Source organism: Silene latifolia, chromosome Y (genome assembly GCF_048544455.1).
Source record: "Silene latifolia isolate original U9 population chromosome Y, ASM4854445v1, whole genome shotgun sequence".
NCBI classification, from domain to species: domain Eukaryota; kingdom Viridiplantae; phylum Streptophyta; class Magnoliopsida; order Caryophyllales; family Caryophyllaceae; genus Silene; species Silene latifolia.
This window is the reverse complement of record NC_133538.1, coordinates 363,905,478-363,925,267: the sequence shown is the minus strand read 5'-3', so window position 1 is coordinate 363,925,267 and position 19,790 is coordinate 363,905,478. Positions and strand designations below refer to the sequence as shown.

The following is a 19,790-nucleotide window of genomic DNA, read 5'->3' as shown; positions in this document are numbered from 1 at the left end:
GTAGGAATTTAAAGATTAGTCGAAGAAGTATCTTTCAAGAGGAGCAAGAAAGTTTGGAGCCTCAAAATCGTGAACAAGGTCAGAACTATGTCAACGGAAGTTCAAGTGCTGGAACTAATGATCAGAATCAGGTTCAGAATTTTGAATCTGGTCCTAATAGCCAATGTCAAACCGAGGGAAGAACATATGAGTGCGTTGTAAAAGGTATGTCAAACTCAGAGATACACATTTTGATTTTGTGGATTCTGATATAATTTTATATTAGGGTGAACGCAACAATGCAGATCCCAATGGACAAAGAACTCGTGGGAAAAATTTTTTGGCAGATATATGGAAGTTGCATGGCATCATATTATAGTGGAGATTAGTAAATCAAACCAACCTATTGGAGATGAAGGTGGGGTGCTAGGACATTTTTGTGGGATAGTTACAAGGAATGGAGATCTTTGTTCATTAAGTTATACAAGATGGGACTACTTGAAGAAGGGTAATAAGGGCATCAATCAAACTATTATACTAAAAGAAGTTCAGGCAAATCAATATGGGTTCGAGGCTTTGGACTTGGTATTAAGCCAACTGACTTATCAGAATTATCTCGTTCAATTTACTTCAAAGGCTTAAATGTGTCTATAAATGAAGAGACGACTTCTATGTATCTTATTCGCCAAATAAAGGATCAGGTACAAGCATTAACGAATCGTGTCGTAAAGCAAGGAAGCTTTATTACCAAGATTAAAAGAAAGCTGAGAAATAATGATGAATTTGGCTCAAGTAATCTTGAATCTAGTGAAGATAGCTCTGATGAATCTAGTTCTAAAGAAGAATCCGAGAATGATAACAATGAGGTACTTGATCGGTATTAACGTGCCATATTACCAAAATATTGGAGAGAAGAGTCTAGAAATTTGAATGAGATGCATAGGTTGTATACGTGAGCCATTGATGGAAAGGACGATTAATGGATGAAAAGAATTGCAAATGATAGACGCACCATTATATATTGTGTAGCACTGTAGCTAATATAGGTATAATTATGTATATCTCGAGATAATTCATTAACCCATGCAGATAATCGAGTACGGATTACTAGTTTTCTTCAATGTTTTATTTCAATATATCATATTCCATGTCCTTACATAGCAGATCGGGGGCGTCCCGATTCTGATCGTTTTCTATGACCACAACCCGCCCAAAGTGTGGTTGGTAATGATAATTCCCGATCGACTATCGGTTACCAATCATGTTTTACCGATCGTATTGAGACACTTCTTTTAATGGACCGTAAAATTATATCGTGATAAAAAGCACAATAGCACTAGTGTTCTTAAGGTTTCCGCCTACCAATGCTGGGACGATTTATATAATCACTTTGATGTAGATCAAGCGTAGACGCGTTCGAGCAAGCAATGGACTGGTAATTAACAAGATACGTATGACTCCAACAACAAAAAACAGTGAATTTTTAGCGATGATCAGCCACCAAAAGAATTTTCACTTATATACTAATTAGGCAATAGTCATTAAATCCACGAACGAAAAACATACATTGTGCAATTCGGATATTTTGTTAACACGCCTTTGTGAAATCTGAGCCCTACTAACTAACTCCCACTTAGACATAAAGTCAATCTCACAAATCTAAATGACTAATCATCTAACAATGGCATCTGAAGAACTATCAACTATCTTACGCACAAACATAATTAACCCAATAAATAATCCACAATCTATTGCTGAAAAACCCAAATCAACTAAATTAAGAAGAAGAAAAATTCAACTTTACAAAAACCCAATAATTAATTGGTGAAAGTCTATCAAAATTACTCAATTTACACAAAATATAAGAGTATTATTGCAAGAAAATTAAAAGGGATAAACTGAAATTACCTCGGTAGGCAGATGAAGAAGGCGAACAGTGGTGTTGCGTTAGGGCAATGATGAAGGATAGCGTGGTGGTGCTGGTGGTGGCGCGCTGGTGGTAGCGTGAATAGTCGTGTTGGACTGTTGGTGCTAGGGTATAAAGACGGGATGTGTTTGAATAGAGGGAAGGCACTGAGTAACGTATGTAGTGGGGAATTTTGATAGGCACTATTAAAAACTAAGAAGACGGTTGTCGTAAATAACCCGCGCATGATGGTTTATTGGGAATTGTAGGAGTTTAACCAATATGCAACGGATAGGCATTACAAAATCCGTTGCATAAATTAACCAGCTTTAAATTTATTAGGCGGGTAAATAGATATGACGCATATCCGTTGCAAATTTTCATTAAGCCGTTACATAATTTAATATCCGTTGCAAATTTTCATTTAGCCGTTGCATAATTTAATATCCGTTGCAAATATAATAATATCTGTTGCAAGTAATACTTAGCAACGGCTTATACAGTTCGTTGCAATTAGTCCGTTGCAAATCAGCCTTTTTCTTGTAGTGGGTTAAAGGACACGACACAGAAAACTGTTATAGGCTAAAGCATGCTCTCCAAGACATGATTGAAGATAGACGTTTGCCTATCTCTCCCGCGAGTAAGCCTAATAATACAAAGAATCCTCTTGGAATTCTGATGATCTCGGATGAGGAATCTACCTTGGATTGCTCACACCTTATCTCTCCAGTCGAAGATGAGATCAATATGGTTGACCATGGAGAAGCCTACTCTACCATCACACCAACTATCACAGATTTTGTCGCACGGGCAAAAAGTGTGAGTAGACAGGTTGTTGAACTAGAAGATGTCGTGTCGTCTTTGTGAATGTCAAAAATCTCAACACAAAGAGTCACGCAAATGGCCACCACCCTATCCTGCGAATCTACAATGCAAGAAGTCATCACGGTAGTTGACGATTTGGTTCAACAGATTATCCATCAAGAATCCGAAATCCTACGCCTTAAAGAGCTCAACACTATCAATGACGTTTGGGCCGATGATGACGAAGATGTTTACCTCAAATAACATCCCTTGGTCAAAACTTTGGAGATCTCCACATAGATCACCTAACTCGATCTGGTCGCCCATATCAAAATGTTACTTCAGTGCAAACCAATAATTCAGCTACAAATGGGAATGTCGCATCTCCAACAGAAAATAACGAAGATTCAGTCACTGACCACCTAATGAAGCAACTTCAGAAGACAAAGGCTGATCTTTCAGTCTAGCAACTAGTTGCTAGTTCATTTCCACATCGCCAAACTTTGCTACAAGCATTGACTAAACTCAACGTAGCACACGACTCTACTTCAGACGATGTGGTCAACCTAGTCCTTCAGGACTCAATCAAGCTAAGTAACTCTGTTACTTTCTCAGATGAAGATTTGTCACCTTTCGGCATTACTCACAATCTAACCTTATACATTACGGTCACATGTCTCAAAAAGAATGTACCCATGACACTAGTGGATGATGGCTCCGCAGTCAACGTCATACCACTGAAAACAGCTTACAAGCTAGGCATGAAAGAGTCAGACTATACTCCAACTAATCTAGGTGTGCGCGCATACGTGGGATGCGATGCAAAGTGATAGGTCTCATCACTCTTACTATAGCCGCTGAACCAATCGAAAGAAAGGTCAACTTCCAAATAGTGGACATCGAGGCATCTTTTAACATACTTCTTGGAAGGCCATGTATTCATGCTTCCAAAGCTGTAACATCCATGCTTCATCAAAAGATCAAGATCCGTCTAGATGGTCGAATAGTGATGATCACTTCGTCACCTATCAAAGCAGTAATTGAAAAAATGTCCATAAATCAAGTCGTGTCGGACCTAGTGCACGAGTTAGGAGGATTTCAAATCATCAACCTTGTAGAAAGTGAATTGGCACCTCTATACTTCAACCCCTATTCTAATCTAGTGGTCAACCACATACACAAATCCCAGGGATACTTCCTAGGAATGCCACTAAACCCTATCCGAAACAACACCTTCCCACCATTCAAAGAAGGCCATTCCCATAAGATACCGCTAGGATTAGGATGCGAGCCTACTATATCCGAGGCTTTCGAAATGCTTGCTCAAGTCCACGATCGCAAAAATTGAGGAATCCAAATGGGACTATATCAACCTACGCTAAATGGGTACTTTGTCAAGGAAGGAGACCATGAATCTTTTCACGGATTTCCTGAACCTTCGATGTTCAAAGGCAACAAGCTAGCTGGAATCAAGGTGTTCCACAATTGTTATTTCATTCCTCAGGAAACTGTTCCTACTGTTAAAAATCGTCCGACACCTTGTCTCGACGAACAAGCCATTAGCCTTTTATTCGGAGAAGATTGGTTCGTTAAGGCAGCCCAAGACGAGATAATTACCATGATACTTCGCGACGACCATTTCAACCCTACAACGCTCATCACGGATGCAAACCCAGCCAGCCAGCAGAAAGGATGGAGAAAGTCAATTAAATGGACCAACAATCAAAGAAGGCTCTTCAAGCTCACAACTGGAGAAAGACAGATATTTAAAGGAGAATCAGAAGACGACGAGTTCGAGTCGGAGTCGGAGTCGGAAACTGAGTCTAAGTCTAGGGAAGTCGTTAGAGAGTCTCCTCCTGTTGTCACTCCATATCCCATTGTTTCTTCTAGTTTAGGATCGTCTTGTAACAGTAGCTCGGTGAATCCCCAACAACTGTCCCTTTACCGCCACTGACTACATGCAAATGGCTTCTTTGTTTCAGCTATTTTCAAACATTAATATGAATAAATCTGATTCTGCTTACTCTTCGTGTTATCTTGATTGCAATTTGTTTATGATGATACTGAGGATGATTCTGACCCAGACTCAATCGAACTACCTCCCTGCATAATTGAAGAAATACTAGAGGAGGATAAAGGGGAACCAGTTATAGAGAACACTGAACCTATCAACGTATGGACAGATTTAGAACCCCAAGAACTTAGGATAGGGACAACCCTGGACCCAAATGAAAGAGCTCGCTTCATCGGCATTCTTCACGAATTCAAAGACGTCTTCACTTGGTATTACAAGGATATGCCAGGGATAGACAGAGATATTGCCGAACATCGAATCCCAATTAAACTAGGTTTCAAACCCGTAAAACAGAAACTTAGTCGAATGAGAACAGAATGGGCTCTCAAGATCAAAGAGGAAGTGGACAAACAGTTCAAAGTCGGGTTCATCAAAGTTTCCGAGTATTCATAATGGGTGGCTAACAAAGTACCCGTATCCAAAAAGGATGGGCGAATCCGGTTTTGTGTTGATTTCAGGGATCTAAACAAAGCCAGTCCAAAAGACGATATTCCACTCCCACACATCGACATACTAGTAGATAATACAGCGGATCATGCACTCCTCTATTTTATGGATGGATATGCGGGGTATAATCAAATCAAAATGGCTGAAGAAGATATGCATAAAACAGCGTTCGTCACCCAATGGGGTACCTATTGCTACACCGTTATGCCATTTGGATTGATCAATGCTGGAGCAACGTATCAACGCACCACGACTACCCTGTTACATGACATGATGCACAAAGAAGTAGAGGTATATGTAGACGATATGATTGTCAAGTCCAAGGATAGGCAAAGTCAGATCGCCAACCTTCGCAAGTTCTTTCTCAGATTGCGCAAGTACAACATGAGACTTAACCCTCAGAAATGTCCTTTTGGAGTCACGTCTGGCAAGCTATTGGGGTATGTAGTCAGTCAAAGGGGAATAGAGATTGATCCATCCAAGATCAAGGCTCTAATAGAGATGCCACAGCCACGAACAGAAAAGGAAGTTTGGGGTTTCCTGGGTAAGGTACAATATATAAGTCGTTTCATTTCGAAGCTCACTATGATTTGCGAACCTATATTCAAAAAGCTCAAGAAAACGGACAACCCCATGTGGGACAACGATTGTCACAAGGCATTTGACAGAATCAAGGAGATATTGGCCAAGCCGCCATATCTAATGCCACCACTGAAAGATCATGTAACACCCCCCATACACCAAGGTGCCTTACCAAGACCACCTAATGCATGAGAGTGCTACTGACTCGGTGAAAACTAGGTCGTTAAAATACTAGAATTAACCTATCAAATTAACAATTTATACCCTAGACTTTGACTCTACTAACTTTAAACTAAAACAATAGTAAAGTGGAACTAAAGGGGTCGAACCCAAGAGAAGGGTTAACAACTAAAAACTTGAATTGTAAACTATTGACTACTAAGTAGGTCTCTACTACTAATTAAGATCCTAATGACAATTTAAACTTAACAAAAGGCACTAATCACAAACAATGGGTATTAACAAGGGTCAACTAGTAGGAAACATAGATGAAAAAGGATTGGTTTTGGGAAACAAACATGGGAATATGAGTAAAGATTTAAGATCTTCCTATTGAGACAATTCCACAAACAACTAGTATGCAAGATTCAATATAAAGGGGAAAACTTGATGTAATTCTCTCTTAGTAACCCAACAATGGTAAAGCTTAACTCTTTTTACTCTCCTACAATTATCTACCCAATACTATCACCTCAAGATGTTGATACATGTAAATTAAACCATCTACATATACCCTTCAAGCTTAAGCAACAAATCATTAAACCATGAAAAGAGACTAAGCATGAGCATTAAGAATTTGCCAAAAGATGAAGCTAGGATCAATTCCTCATAAGATTAAACCATACAAATGAGCAAAAGACATGGACTTTCCTATTTGTTGTATGAATCCTTTAAACCAAATCAACAAACAACAAACTTGCTTCAACAATCCCAACTAAATTAAACCATTTCCTTAGGATTTGCACTAGTCAAGTAAATAACATGCAAGGATGGCCAACCCAAACATTCAATTACTCAACACAAGAAATTAAGCACAAGAAAAGAGCATTAGATAAATTAAGAGAGGTTTAAGAGTCTTACAATACCAAAGTTGGATACTTTGATCAAATTACTTCAAGCCAAGGAAAGATTAGCCTTCCATCTTCTTAGAAAAACCCAAGAAATGAGGAAAGATTAACATCCAAAGCTAAAAGATTACAACTTTTACCCAAAATAAAGTGTTCTTGCTACCAAAAGTCTCTATAGATTATTCAATAATTAGATGATAACTAGGTCTTCAAAATGAGGAGTATATATAGGGGTGCACTCCTTTCTAGGTTAAATCCTCCAAAAACAAGCCCAAAAACACGGACTGTTTAATTAAGCCCGTGTTTAAAACAGAATTGCGCAGGCTTCTTTGAAGGTGGCGCAGGCTGCGCATCCTGCGCAGTTCTGGCGCAGGTTGCGCCCCAGCTCGGGACTCCTCTATGAACTTCCAAGTTTTGCTTGTTTCTTTACTTTCCAAACTTCACTCGTCATTGCTTGCTTGAGACGGACTTCTTATCTTGGTTGAAACAACGTGAAATATTCACCTTTACTCTTGATATGGTTGCTTTCTTTGCCTCAAAAGGTGATAAATCCAAGACAAAGTCCTTTGTGACCCAAACTACAAAGAAATAGAGTAAGCCGGTATGTCCGAGATTAACGCATAACTTGGCCCCAACACTTGAATAAACAACCTAAAATTATTATACTAGACACGACATCTTTGATACTATCAGCTACCATCTCGGTTACCCGAGGCAATGTATATCAAATAGACCATCAAAGAACGTATTTTAAAAAATAAGTTTAAAGTGATTACATGCCCAAACCAAACTGATAAAATACGATACAAGTATTCCAATCCAAAAACCAACTAAACAAATGAAAATGTCTCGACACAATAGCGGAAGACTACTAGCTGACCCGTGGTGACTCATCCCCATCTAACCCTCGCGCATCCAAGACATACCTGCTCAATAACTGCTCACCATCCCTGAATGGATCACCACAGTTTTTAAAACAATAAAACGGGGTCAGTTACTGCGTACACAATATATGATAATACCACAATAAATACACAATCACAATTCTCCAACACCGTCACATCACCAATCATCTGACTACCCTAAAGGTCTAACCCTGCCAGATTACCAGTCGCAACCAGTAATCCACTCCGCCAATGGGAGACCGCAGCCGTTCTCACCTAAGCCCCGCTCATCTCCATTGAGCGATTAACCCATGTTCCTTAATGTGCACATCCCCCTTGTGACAGGAACCACAAGGGGTGAATCAAGGGCGTAAAGCCACTCCCGAAAGTGACTCCACTAGCCGAGGGCGCACCTCGCGAACCACAGACAAACAACAACAACCAATTACAATATCAACAATACCAAATTAATTACGATATAATCAAATGCCAACAACCATCTCATAACCATGTATACAATAACTGAGTAGGAAACCCTACCTAAAATGCAATCACCACAAATCGACACAACAGCAGATCAAAAGCGCTCCTCTACGAAATCACCTTCTATCAACATATAATCATACAATCACAATCCACAATCAACAATACTCCCAAAAATCCCCAAATTACTCAATTAGGGTTTAACCAAAACTAACGAATTAATATAAAAACTGTACTAGGATCTTACCCATAATACGACGATCTCAAAGGTGTAAAGAACTCTGCAATCCGGCGACTCAAGCCCTTGTATTTGATAGCAATGTGAGAGAAGAATGCAACATAGTTTTTGTTTTCTCTTTGTAAAATGTTTAGAATAAAATAAAGATAAAAGAAACTGATGAAAGTCCTTTATATAACATTCTCGCGTTGCTATCAAAACCCGGCCAAAAACACGTAAGAACCAACGTACTCGATCGAGTAACTGAGGTACTCGATCGAGTAGCCCCTACTCAATCGAGTTGCCCCTACTCGATCGAGTACCCATCGGCAGAACACTGTCCAGAACGCAAAACTAACTTACTCGACAGAGTAAGCCTTATTCGATAGAGTACCCAACAGCTCATAAAACCGTAGTATTACAGATCAAGCCTTATCTCTATACCTCACAATCAAAGAAACGGCCATGGATTGGGGGCTATGCTCGCACAAGTCATCGGGAAATAAGAAAGAGTTATCTACTACCTTATTAGTAAGCAGTTTTTAGAAAATGAGACTACTTATACACCACTTGAGAAGACATGTCTCGCTCTTGTGTGCGCAATCAAGAAGCTACGCCATTATATGCTTAGCTATTCTGTCAAGGTGTACTTAAAGATGGATCCTGTCAAATAAATTTTCGATAAACCTGTCTTAAATGGACGTTTGGCAAGGTGGACTTTGATGCTCTCAGAGTTCGATCTCAAACATGTACCACTGAAGGTCATCAAAGAACGAGCAGTAGACAAATTCTTCGCAGTACCCCATTCATGATACCCAAGTAGTAGATACATGGTCATTTCCAGATGAAGACATTTTGCACACCGATGCAGAATCATGGGACCTCTACTTCGATGGAGCTTCCAATCTAATAAGGTATGGTATATGAGTGTTGCTCATTTCTTCTGAAGGTGAGCATACACCAATTTTTGTCAAACTTGACTTCGAGGTGACCAATAACGCAGCAGAATATGAGGCCTACCTCATCGGTTTACAAGAAGCAGTCAGTTTAGGTATCAAAAGACTTCGAGTCCACGACGACTCATCTTTAATCATCAATTAAATCACTGGATCTTGGAAAATCCGAAGTGAAAGTCTTACGCCATATCAACCAGGATAGATTAAGTGGCTCAATTTTTTGACCAAGTGATTTACTTACATCTACCTCGAGAAAAAAATCAGTTTGCAGACGCTCTTGCGAAATTTACATCCCTGATCAAAATGCCTGACAGCATGATAGAGATGTTGTTATCTATTAAACGACCGTCTGAACCAGGCTATATACATTTTCTCACTGATGAAAACGAAAAGCAAGAGGAGCCTTGGTATCAAGCCATTCCGAACTACAAGCTCAACGGCATATACCCACCCGATATGGATAAGAGGGGACAATGAGTGATTCGTCTATTAGCATCTCCATATGTCCTAAATCAAGGGGAGTTAAACAAAAGAATGCCACAAGGCGTCATTTTGCTTTGCCTTGATCATTCAAAAGCAAAGAAAGTTATAGAAGAACTCTATGATGGAGAATGCGGTCCTCATATGAGTAGACCAATGATGACAAAGAAAATCATGCGTCTAGGATATTATTGGACAAAGATGGAGACAGATTGTCAAATACGTAAGGCATTGCCACAATTGCCAGATCTTCTGGAATGTGCAACACGTTCCACCATCTCTACTATACACGATGACATCTCCTTGGCCGTTTTCCACGTGGGGAATTGAAATCATCGGGAAGATCACTCCAGCTGGGATGGGTGGTCATTGTTTCATTTTGGAAGCAATCGACTACTTCACGAAATGGGTCGAAGCAGCATCATATACTGCTCTGACATCCAAGTATGTGGCTAAGTTCATACACACCAATATCATTTGTCGATATGGGTGTCCACATGAGATAATCAGTGACAACGGGTCCCATATTCAAGCTAAAACCAAACAGTTGTTGGCCAAATACAAAATCAAGCGTCATCATTCTTCGCTCTACCGACCTCAGACTAACGGTGCAGTAGAGGCAGCCAACAAAAATGTCGTCATGATCCTCAAAAAAAATGATCGACAATTATCGAGATTGGCCTAGCAAGATACCCTTCGCATTATGGGGATATCGAACCTCAGTCAGGACGGGCTACTCCTTTCTTTCTAACATATGGCATGGAAGCCGTACAACCAGTAGAGCTAGAGATCCCGTCTCTACGCATTCTACTCGAAAGCCAAATTACGGAAGCAGAATGGAAGAGAGATAACTACTACAAAAGTCGTTATCCACATCGGACATTTTGGTATATGGACATCGGATACACACCCGATGTAGAGTTCGGTCATGTCCATTGTGGATTAATGTACATCAGGTTTTAAACTGATGTCCATTAAAATTTGCACAACGGATTTCTATATATCTGATGTCCATATATATTAATATACATCAGTGTTTAGTTATAATCCTGTGGACAGCGCCCGCGGGATCCACAGGGACATTATCGACTCGAGGTTCTTTCGAATCGAATTAAGACAAATTAGAGTCGCCACCAAGTTTTATGGGAACTTGGAACCATTCAAGTCAACTTTACACCTTTCATCGAAAAGCATAAAGCCAATCGACTACGAGTGATTAAAGATAAAGACTTGTACCCTATATCACTCGATTTGAATGACTCTCGTAATCCAATGGTATTTAGACGGATCCACAAACCATAGATCTTGAGTAAGGGGTGAGGGTACGTGTTAGGAAGCCCATAAGGACACCTAACCCCGCCCGTCGATGACGGCCTCTACTAAGTCAAGTATTGGATTTCAAACAAGGTCGTAGCTACTACGATATATGATATGCAAACATCGTTTTAATACCCTAACATGTGACAACAATTTTTATGCCGTTTAATGCATGAATACTAACTTTGTCAAAGTTGTTTTAGCATGTTGGTTGATTTGAAATAAAAGATGCGCACACACGGCTTAGGAGGAATGGGGGAGCCATTGGGATCTATCCTATTACAACCCAGGCATTTCATGCAGACACAACGAGAAATAAATTACAACTCGATCTAGTTACAACAACTATCGAAATCATTTTGACTCAATTAAAATAAAACCTATATACATGATAAAAAATTACAATAAAAACTAACAAAATACAACTTAAACAATTATGATTTAACAAATAAAACAAATGTAAACAAAAAGACTAAAACTATGTTAGATTGATTAACGATGTTAGCCGATTTATTAGTTAATAACCAAGTTAGATTAGAATTAAACTAATTAAATTAAAATAAATAAATACAAAGGCTTGAAATAAATTAGGTACAACTTATTAATTAAATTCAACCCAACTTATTAAAATTATTCACCAATCCATATTTATTAAAATAGAAATAATAAACAATTAAATAAACAAAAGAAGAAAAGAAATCAAAACTAGCAGACCCGTGCAATGCACGGATCAAAAGTCAGACAGACCCGTGCAGTGCACCGTTTTTTGTAGAAAAACAAAGTTAATTACTTTTTAATTTCGAAATCAGTAAAATAAATTAAGGAAAATTTCAATAAATTAAATTTACAGATTTTGAACCATAAAAAATAATAAAAACAATTTTTACAATATTAGAAACAAATAAAACAAATTAAAGGTTAATTAATTACAAATTGAATTAAATAATTACGAACTAGGTTAAATGCAATTCTAATTTGTTAACGAGTGCAAATGAAAAGGTGTTAAGCACGCACTTCCATTCTAGCGAGAAAATTAGTGAAAGGGAGATGAATTCAATTAAAAATTAAAAGGTTGCAAATTTCATTTACAATAATGTTATTTTAATCCTACGATGGCTAATGAATTAATGAATTAAAGTGAGGCGTTAATTTAGTCGAAAGAATTGTGTAAAGGTGGCCTACTATTATCATGAATGAAAAGATCAAAGTTAAAACAAAGCTACAAATAACATACTACGTCAATTAGATCGATTTAATTCTGTCCGATTCCAAATAGGAGGATATGTAAATGAGAAGGGGATACGACCGACCAATCTGGCGGATTTCTTTCCCAACTCAAGTCAACGCGGGTATTCGGAATAGCACTTTAACTCATACTCATACTATACTAATGTTTCATAGTTAACGATGTTAGACGATGTATAATATATTAAATAAGCGATAAAAAGAAACAAATAAAAAACGAAATAAAAAGGGAAAGAGGGAGGATTTGATGCACCCTCAACCTACATGTATCGATGACACCGTCTTGGGTTGTAATCGATCGTAGATTTTATCTCGAGGGGTCGTCGTCGACGAAGACAATTGAAATTGAATTTTGAAAACACGAGATAACACGTTCAGAAGGCAGACTCGAGCAGCGACTTTCAATCACTCACCACGACTTCGTTTCTCAACGATTTTTCAATCCGGAAGATGTTTTGGAAACTAGAAAGACTGGATTTTGTGAATATGGAAATAAAGCAGAAGTTTTAATAGAATTTGAGCACGAGAATCAAGGCCAAAGACCACAACAGAAACTCATAAACAAGATTTGCGTCCCTGTTTTCAAGCGGCTGTCACGGCTTTAGTTTAGGGTTTTTTGGATGATTGATGGTTGTTATTTGCAGTATGATTTGGGGAGAACTTAGATGATTGAATGTATGGCAGAGGGGAGGTATTTATAGGGAGTTAAAGTAGGGTTTCGAAGGGTGAACAACAGCTTGGGTCTGTTTCGCATAGCTGCTGTCCATTTCGAGGATTTAGGGTGTGTTTTCTTGGTGCGCAAGGCATGGTAATATGGTTAGGATAGTCAGGTGTGGATGGGTGGTCATGGGCACGGGTTTGGTAGCCGTTTGGAGCGAGTTTGGAAGTGTTTGATTGGGCTCGGGTTTGGAGAACGAAAACAGGGGGCTGCTTGTTGCGTGAGGTTTGTGAAGGAGTTTGGACGTGGGTTGCATGGGAAAGGGCTTGGAATTATAGCTTGATATGGGGGCTAGGTGTGAGGCGAGATATGGGTCGCATTGGAGTCGAATACGGGGCTGTTTTAGTGTCGAGTTTGGGGCTGCAACACAGAGCAGCGAAGGTGGTGTTGGGCTGTTTGGGACGTGATTTGGGAGGGCTAAGCCAGGGTTTTGTGGTGGGATTTGGCTGGGATTTGAACACGGGTTGGAGGAGACAAAGTTGGGCCAAAAGTGCGTCGAAAATCGAGCCCAATTCAAGCATAAAACGAGCTTACAAATCGTGTATAAGAAGGTCGCAAGAACCGTCGTAAAATCAATTTTTCAAATTAATTAAAACAACGAATTATGAATGATTTAAATTTAAATCGATTTTTCAAATTGAACTAAAAACTTGGGTTTTAGAAATTCTTTGAAAAAGTCGAGTTTTAATTTATTTTCAATAAATTGTGAACAAATAACTAATTTTCCAATTAGATCTAAAAACAAACTACAAAATAAATTCATTTATTTTAAAATCATAAAAAGTTAAACATCGAAAACTTTTAAAACGATCTTGAAAACAAATAAATCCATTTCAAATATGAAATACTAAATTGATTAAATTTCATTTAAATCAAAAGGTTCGTCAACGAATCCCATTCTACATCGTAAAACGAGTCCCAGAATTGACAGTGTCAACTCGATAATACATGTCGTCCTATCATCATCGGGTGTTTGTCGGGTTTTATGTAAATTCCAATATCGACGGATACGGGTATCTACAGAGCCCCCACTTTGACTGAGGCTTGGACAAGGCGAAAGTCAAAGTATACCCCAAGTCTATCGACCAGAGGATTCCGCGGGTCGTTTAAAATCCATTAGACTTGCGTATATAAGCTCGCCAGCCATAAGAAGAGACCATACCTGAAACTTCGCTGGGGATTTGACTTTTGCTTCTGTTGCGTCAAATTATCATCATTGGTCGTCGACCCATAAACTTGCATATATGGTGGGTTGAGCCTTATCCTTAGGCGCCTACGTATCCGTTTCTGACGGAATCAAACCCGCGTCGTAGTTCGGCCACTGCTGACACATGCCCAAAGTTTATCATCTGCTGGCGTTTGTCCAAAATTCATCATCTGCTGACATTTGCCCAAAATTTATCATCTGCTGGCACTTGTCCGAAATTCGTCATCTGTTGACACTTGCCCAAAGCTTATCATCTGCTGGCAGGTGCCCAAATGGGACGGGACTTTCCAAGGAGGTTGTCGCCGCTTTCATCATTTGCATTCAGCTACGAAATTCTTCCATTTCATACTCTTGTATTGAATTGAATTCTGAGTGGATGTCATCCATTTCATCTTGATAATGGTCTCTGAAGCCAACGGCATCAGAGCCCCCAGTTTGCGATGGCTCTAAAGTCGAAGACTTTAGAGCCCCTAGCTGAAGCATATAATGTTGCATTTGAAACACAAAAATGTACGAGCAATAATCATCACATAAGCACATTTGGATCATCGATCTTGAATTGGATCATTTAAAACATTGGGTCATCGACCCGAAAATTGAATTTGATAATTTTGAATAATTGGGCCATCGACCCGAAGTTTGAATTTGACATCACTTGGAATGTTGGGCCATCGACCCGAAATTTGAATTTAAATATTTGAATTTTTTTTTAAATTTGGGCCGTTGACCTGAGGTCTGAGGCTGAAGTGTTGGAATGCTGGGTCGTCGACCTGAAATTGAATTTGAAAGACTGGGTCATCGACCCAAAATTTGAACCTGTTAAAAATTTTGAATAAATGTGCCATTGACCCGAAATTTGAATTTGAAACAAATCATTTAGATGTTGGGTCTTCGACTCAAATTTTGATTTTGGAACGAGTCATTTGGGATGTTGGGTCATCGATCCGAGATTTGAATTTGAAATTTGCAATATACCATTACTTGGAAATTTTTCGAAATTTTGAAATCCAGCATTTTGAAATCGAACCTTGGTAAGTGAGCACGAAATGCGACTCAGACATTCTGTATGACCCGTAAATAATCTGTATGACCCGTAAATAACGTGGGCATAGCCCTCTACCGTAAAACAAAAAGGAAAATAAAACCGTAAGTGTGCACGGGTTTTAATTCAATTATTGACTTGTTGGGGGTAGAAATGTAAATTGGTCATTCTGGTGCCAAAATATGGCAAATGGGAATCACAAGGTCATCGGACTTGGGACGGAGATATCGTATGTCATGGGCGTGCTCCCGGGGGCACATGGGAATCAAGATCACTTGACATTGACAAGGAGGATTAAACTCACAGAGCAACAACGTTGGCTTCGCCCAGACACTAAACACAGACTGATTTTATGAGAACACTTAGACATCACACATCACTCTTGTTGGGAACATTCTGTCACTCTTCTCCTCGCCTCCTTTCTTTTCAGCGAGTTTTCATCATTTCTTGCCACCGCCTTCCTTCTTTTCAGCGGGCTTTTACTAATTTTCTTCCACGCCTTCTTTCTTTTTAGCGGGTTTTTCATATTTTCTGTTCCCAACACAAACTCACAACTATGTGACTCAGCATCTTTGCCTAAACCGTTAGATAAAGCTCATTATGAGACTTAGTACTATTCATCTGAACCTATATCCTTATCCTAGCCTACATTGAGTGCTAAGACCGACTCAAACAAAGGTGGCTTCATTTGGACTTGGTTAGGACCCGTAAGAAACCGACAAGATGACAACTTGGTTGATGAGTGGATTGAATCCCTTATTCTGAAGGACTGCCTACGTATTCGCGTTGAGCGAAATCAAATCCGACATAGTTCGATGAAGGTGCATTAATTGGCATTTTGATTGTGTGTACACACAATCATAAAAGCTTTGCCTACTGGAAGCGAGTTTCATAAACGTAAGCTTGATGTTGAACCTTTCTTTGGCATGTGCGGAGGTGATAAAAAAATGCATTGAATCCCTGGAACATCTTTTTCGCGATTGTAGTCTTGCTCAACGGCTATGGGCGGGCTCGGATTTAGGCATCCGAGTGGAAAGTGCTGAGGGACTTTCGGTCTCTGAATGGATTTATGACTGGATAAGGTACTTATCCCATAGTGAAGGGGGCGAGGACAAGATGATTACTTTTGTGGCCATCCTGTGGGGTTTGTGGTCGTTAAGAAACAAGGTCATGTTTCAGGAATTGGATTTAAACCCGTATACGATTACGGGGTGTTTCTTTAATTCAATTCGGGAGAAAGTGCATGTGCTATGTAACTCCCAACATACAAAACAACCCTTGTCAATGCTGCAAAGCTCCGAAGAAGGCTCGGCACAAGAGGACCGTGAGGCCATTCGCAATGGTCATCCCGTCAACCTTATCAGCAACCACAGCAATTGTGCGGTGGTAAGGGTCAAAGTGGATGCTAGCTGGTTACGGAACTTTGAAGCGGCGGTCGGTTGGGTTGCCTTCGACCATATGGGAAGGGAAATCGAGTGGAGGCAGGTGCGCATCAGAGTTGAGTCGGCTTTACAAGCAGAAGCACTCGGAGTCAGAGATGTTTTGGTATGGGCACAGGCGCAGAGAATACTTCACATTGATTTATCGTCTGATTGTTTACAGCTTATCAACCAGATTGCGGGGATTGACAAGGAAGATCATATGATTGCGGGGATCCTGGAGGATTTTCGTGATCGATTTAGTTTCTTTCATTGTTTGAGTCTTAATTTTATTCCTAGGCGTCTTAACAATATAGCGCACGGGTTGGCTAAGCAAGCCCTGCGATTGTAAAACACTTCTTTTACAGCTGTCAAAAAAATAAAAAAAATAAAAAAGATTGTGTGTACACACTCGAAGGTTTCACCTAAGGTATCATGTCATATCCCATTCTAGCCTGTAAAAGTATCGTTAAATCCCGTGTTTGGGGTTAGGTGTAAAAGGCTTGGATCTTTTGGGATGTGGAGCTTGGTAATAACAAGTTTGAATGCTTAAAAATTATTCTGAAGGTTTGTCTTGTGGTGCTAAGGCCAAGGGCTATGGCTGCTGCTGTGGTTGGAAATGGTGTCTCGGGTTTGATGAAACCCGAGTACAAACGGGTAGGAAAACGATGTTGGTTCAAATTTCCATGTTTGGACCCTAAAGGCTTGGGTGTAATGAAACAAGCTAGATGAATCCTCAAAATCTCTGACTATTCCCCTGCATTTGTCTCGAGAAGGACTTAAGGGTAGAAAGGCTACAAATGGCACTAACTTACTATTTTGGCTTCACCTTTAAACTTCGATCAACATTTGGACATTTCTTTTTCTTTTCTTCTTCTCCTTCTTCTTTTTTTCTTTTTTTTTTCTTTTTTTTTCTTGTTTTTCTTTTTTTCTTTTTCTTTTTTTTTTTTGAAAATGGTCTTCTACTCATTCTCTTAGTCAGAAATGGATACACCTTGAAAACTAGGCTTCGCCAACTAAATTAGGTCAGAGAAAACAATTCATTGTTAGAACGGGTTGGTTTCTTCTCTCTTTGAGAGGGGATGATTTTATGGGGAAAAGGCTTGCCTTCCGTCATAGATAGAGAAACAAGGAGCTAGTTCGGGTTCGTCACCGAATCATCTAAACGCTTGTCATAAACACTGGTTCTGATGGAGGTTTTCTACCGCCAGACATGGAATAGGTAAAGGAATCAAATACGAGATCCTAGTGTACCTTGCAATTTGAAACATGACATATTTCTACCCCAGGGATGCCTTTGAGTGTGTTGTGCATTTTGTCATGCTTTCGGAATGATTGAGGATTGAAAACAAGACAAATTTAGAAACAAAACTGCAACTTTTTTATTGGAATGACAAATGCTTAACAGACTCGAGGAACGATTCCTAGGACACATCCTAGGTCATCGCGGAACAAATGACTCAAATTCAAGAAAAGAAAGTCCTAGACTCGACTCAACTAAGATAAGAAAACAGATCCCGACTCATAATTTTCTGGTTTTGAGCTTTCTCTTGTTCAGCTGTCAGCTTAGATGCTCGGCTCTGGTCCTTGATCCCTATGATGGTCTGCCTCCATCCCGAGGTAGTCCTCTGAGGATCTACGCCAGTGATGAAGGTTGGTGAATCGAATTGTCTTTTGTTAACTTCGTTAATAAGAGGAGTACATTCTAGAGCAAGACTCCCGACTTGAATTTCATTCTTCGGGTTTGGCAAGAATTCAGAGCAATCCAAAAATATTTTCCCGATAAACACCCATTTCAAGTGACATGGGCGGAAAAGATGGGAGTAATCGACATTGTCTTCAACAGAAACAAAGTTAGCGTGATCGCCAAATGGATTGGTGATGTTATTGGTTTAACAGTTGGGATCGGGAGTGTTCCACTCTCAATCATGTCTTGAATTTTGTGTTTCAGTCGATAACACCTTTCAGTATCATGGCCTTTCCCTTGATGAAAGGCACAATAGGCATTTGGTTTATACCATTTACCTTGTTGATCAGCAGGAGGGTCCGGAGTTGGACCAATAAGATTTAGCTTTCCTTGGGCCATCAGCCTTTGGAGAGCATGTGTATAAGTGCACCCGATATCGGTGAATGCCCTCGGAGCTTGGCGCGGAGGTCTTTTTTACTGCCCTTCTAAGAGATTGACAGTTTCAACAAAGTGGGACGTTGCTGGTGCTTTTGTCTTAGATGACGAGGCCCCTTGGTACCCTTTCGGCTTTTCAACCTCTGCCTTTATGACATCATCTTCTACCTTTATCCCGATTCTTATCAATTCTTTGAAAGAGCCAAAATTCTGGTATTTCAGAGCATTGCGGTAAACAGGTCGTAGATTCTTTACGTACTTATCCACCATTTCAACTTCGTCGGGCTTCTTGGCTAGTTTCACGCTTTCAGCGCGCCATCTTGCAAGGAAATCGGTAAAGTCTTCTTTATCTTTCTGGGTCATAACCTCTAACGTCCTTATATTGGTCTGATTCTCGACATTATCAGCATAGTGCTTACAGAACTCCACTGTAATATCTTCGAAAGTGGGGAAGTTCTTGAGGTCCAGATTATAGAACCACGCCTTCGGGTGTTCATCCAGAGATTGGGCGAAATTTTCAGAGAGCATATCAGCAGGTACTCCCTTCAATGCTAAGCTAAGTACCCCTTATAGGCCTTGACATGGTGGACTGGATCTTCTGTGCCCTTAAACTTTGGGATATCAGTGAGTACCATGTTTGTGGGCAACTTATCCTGAACTGGGGCATAAGCTCTAGCGTTTTCATAGTGGATGTTCTTTCCCTGGGAGAGTTTCAGACGGTCCTCGATGAATTTGAACCGTTTCTCTAGATCAGTCAGAGGTGGGGTAGATGAAGAGGAATATTCACCAAGCTTTGATTCGATCACATCCATTCTGGCTCTCATGAGGTTCCCAGCCTCAGT

The 19,790-nt window shown here is 39.8% G+C and overlaps 1 protein-coding gene across 1 annotated transcript; it reads left to right on the top strand.

Moving 5' to 3' along the window:
- The first annotated feature begins 4,046 nt into the window (after nt 1-4,046).
- LOC141631762 (uncharacterized) lies at nt 4,047-17,178 on the top strand. The gene is made up of 2 exons (XM_074444387.1): nt 4,047-4,273; nt 16,395-17,178. Exons 1-2 carry the CDS (start codon nt 4,047-4,049, stop codon nt 17,176-17,178), a joined length of 1,011 nt encoding a protein of 336 aa, XP_074300488.1.
- Nucleotides 17,179-19,790: the final 2,612 nt, after the last annotated feature.

Excerpts from the sequence above, each read along its gene's own strand:
- LOC141631762 (XM_074444387.1), top strand. The coding sequence starts at position 4,047 with ATGGGACTATATCAACCTACGCTAAATGGGTACTTTGTCAAGGAAGGA. Across the intron at positions 4,274-16,394 it reads CTTTTATTCGGAGAAGATTG|TCTTGCTCAACGGCTATGGG; the intron begins GTTCGTTAAGGC and ends TCGCGATTGTAG.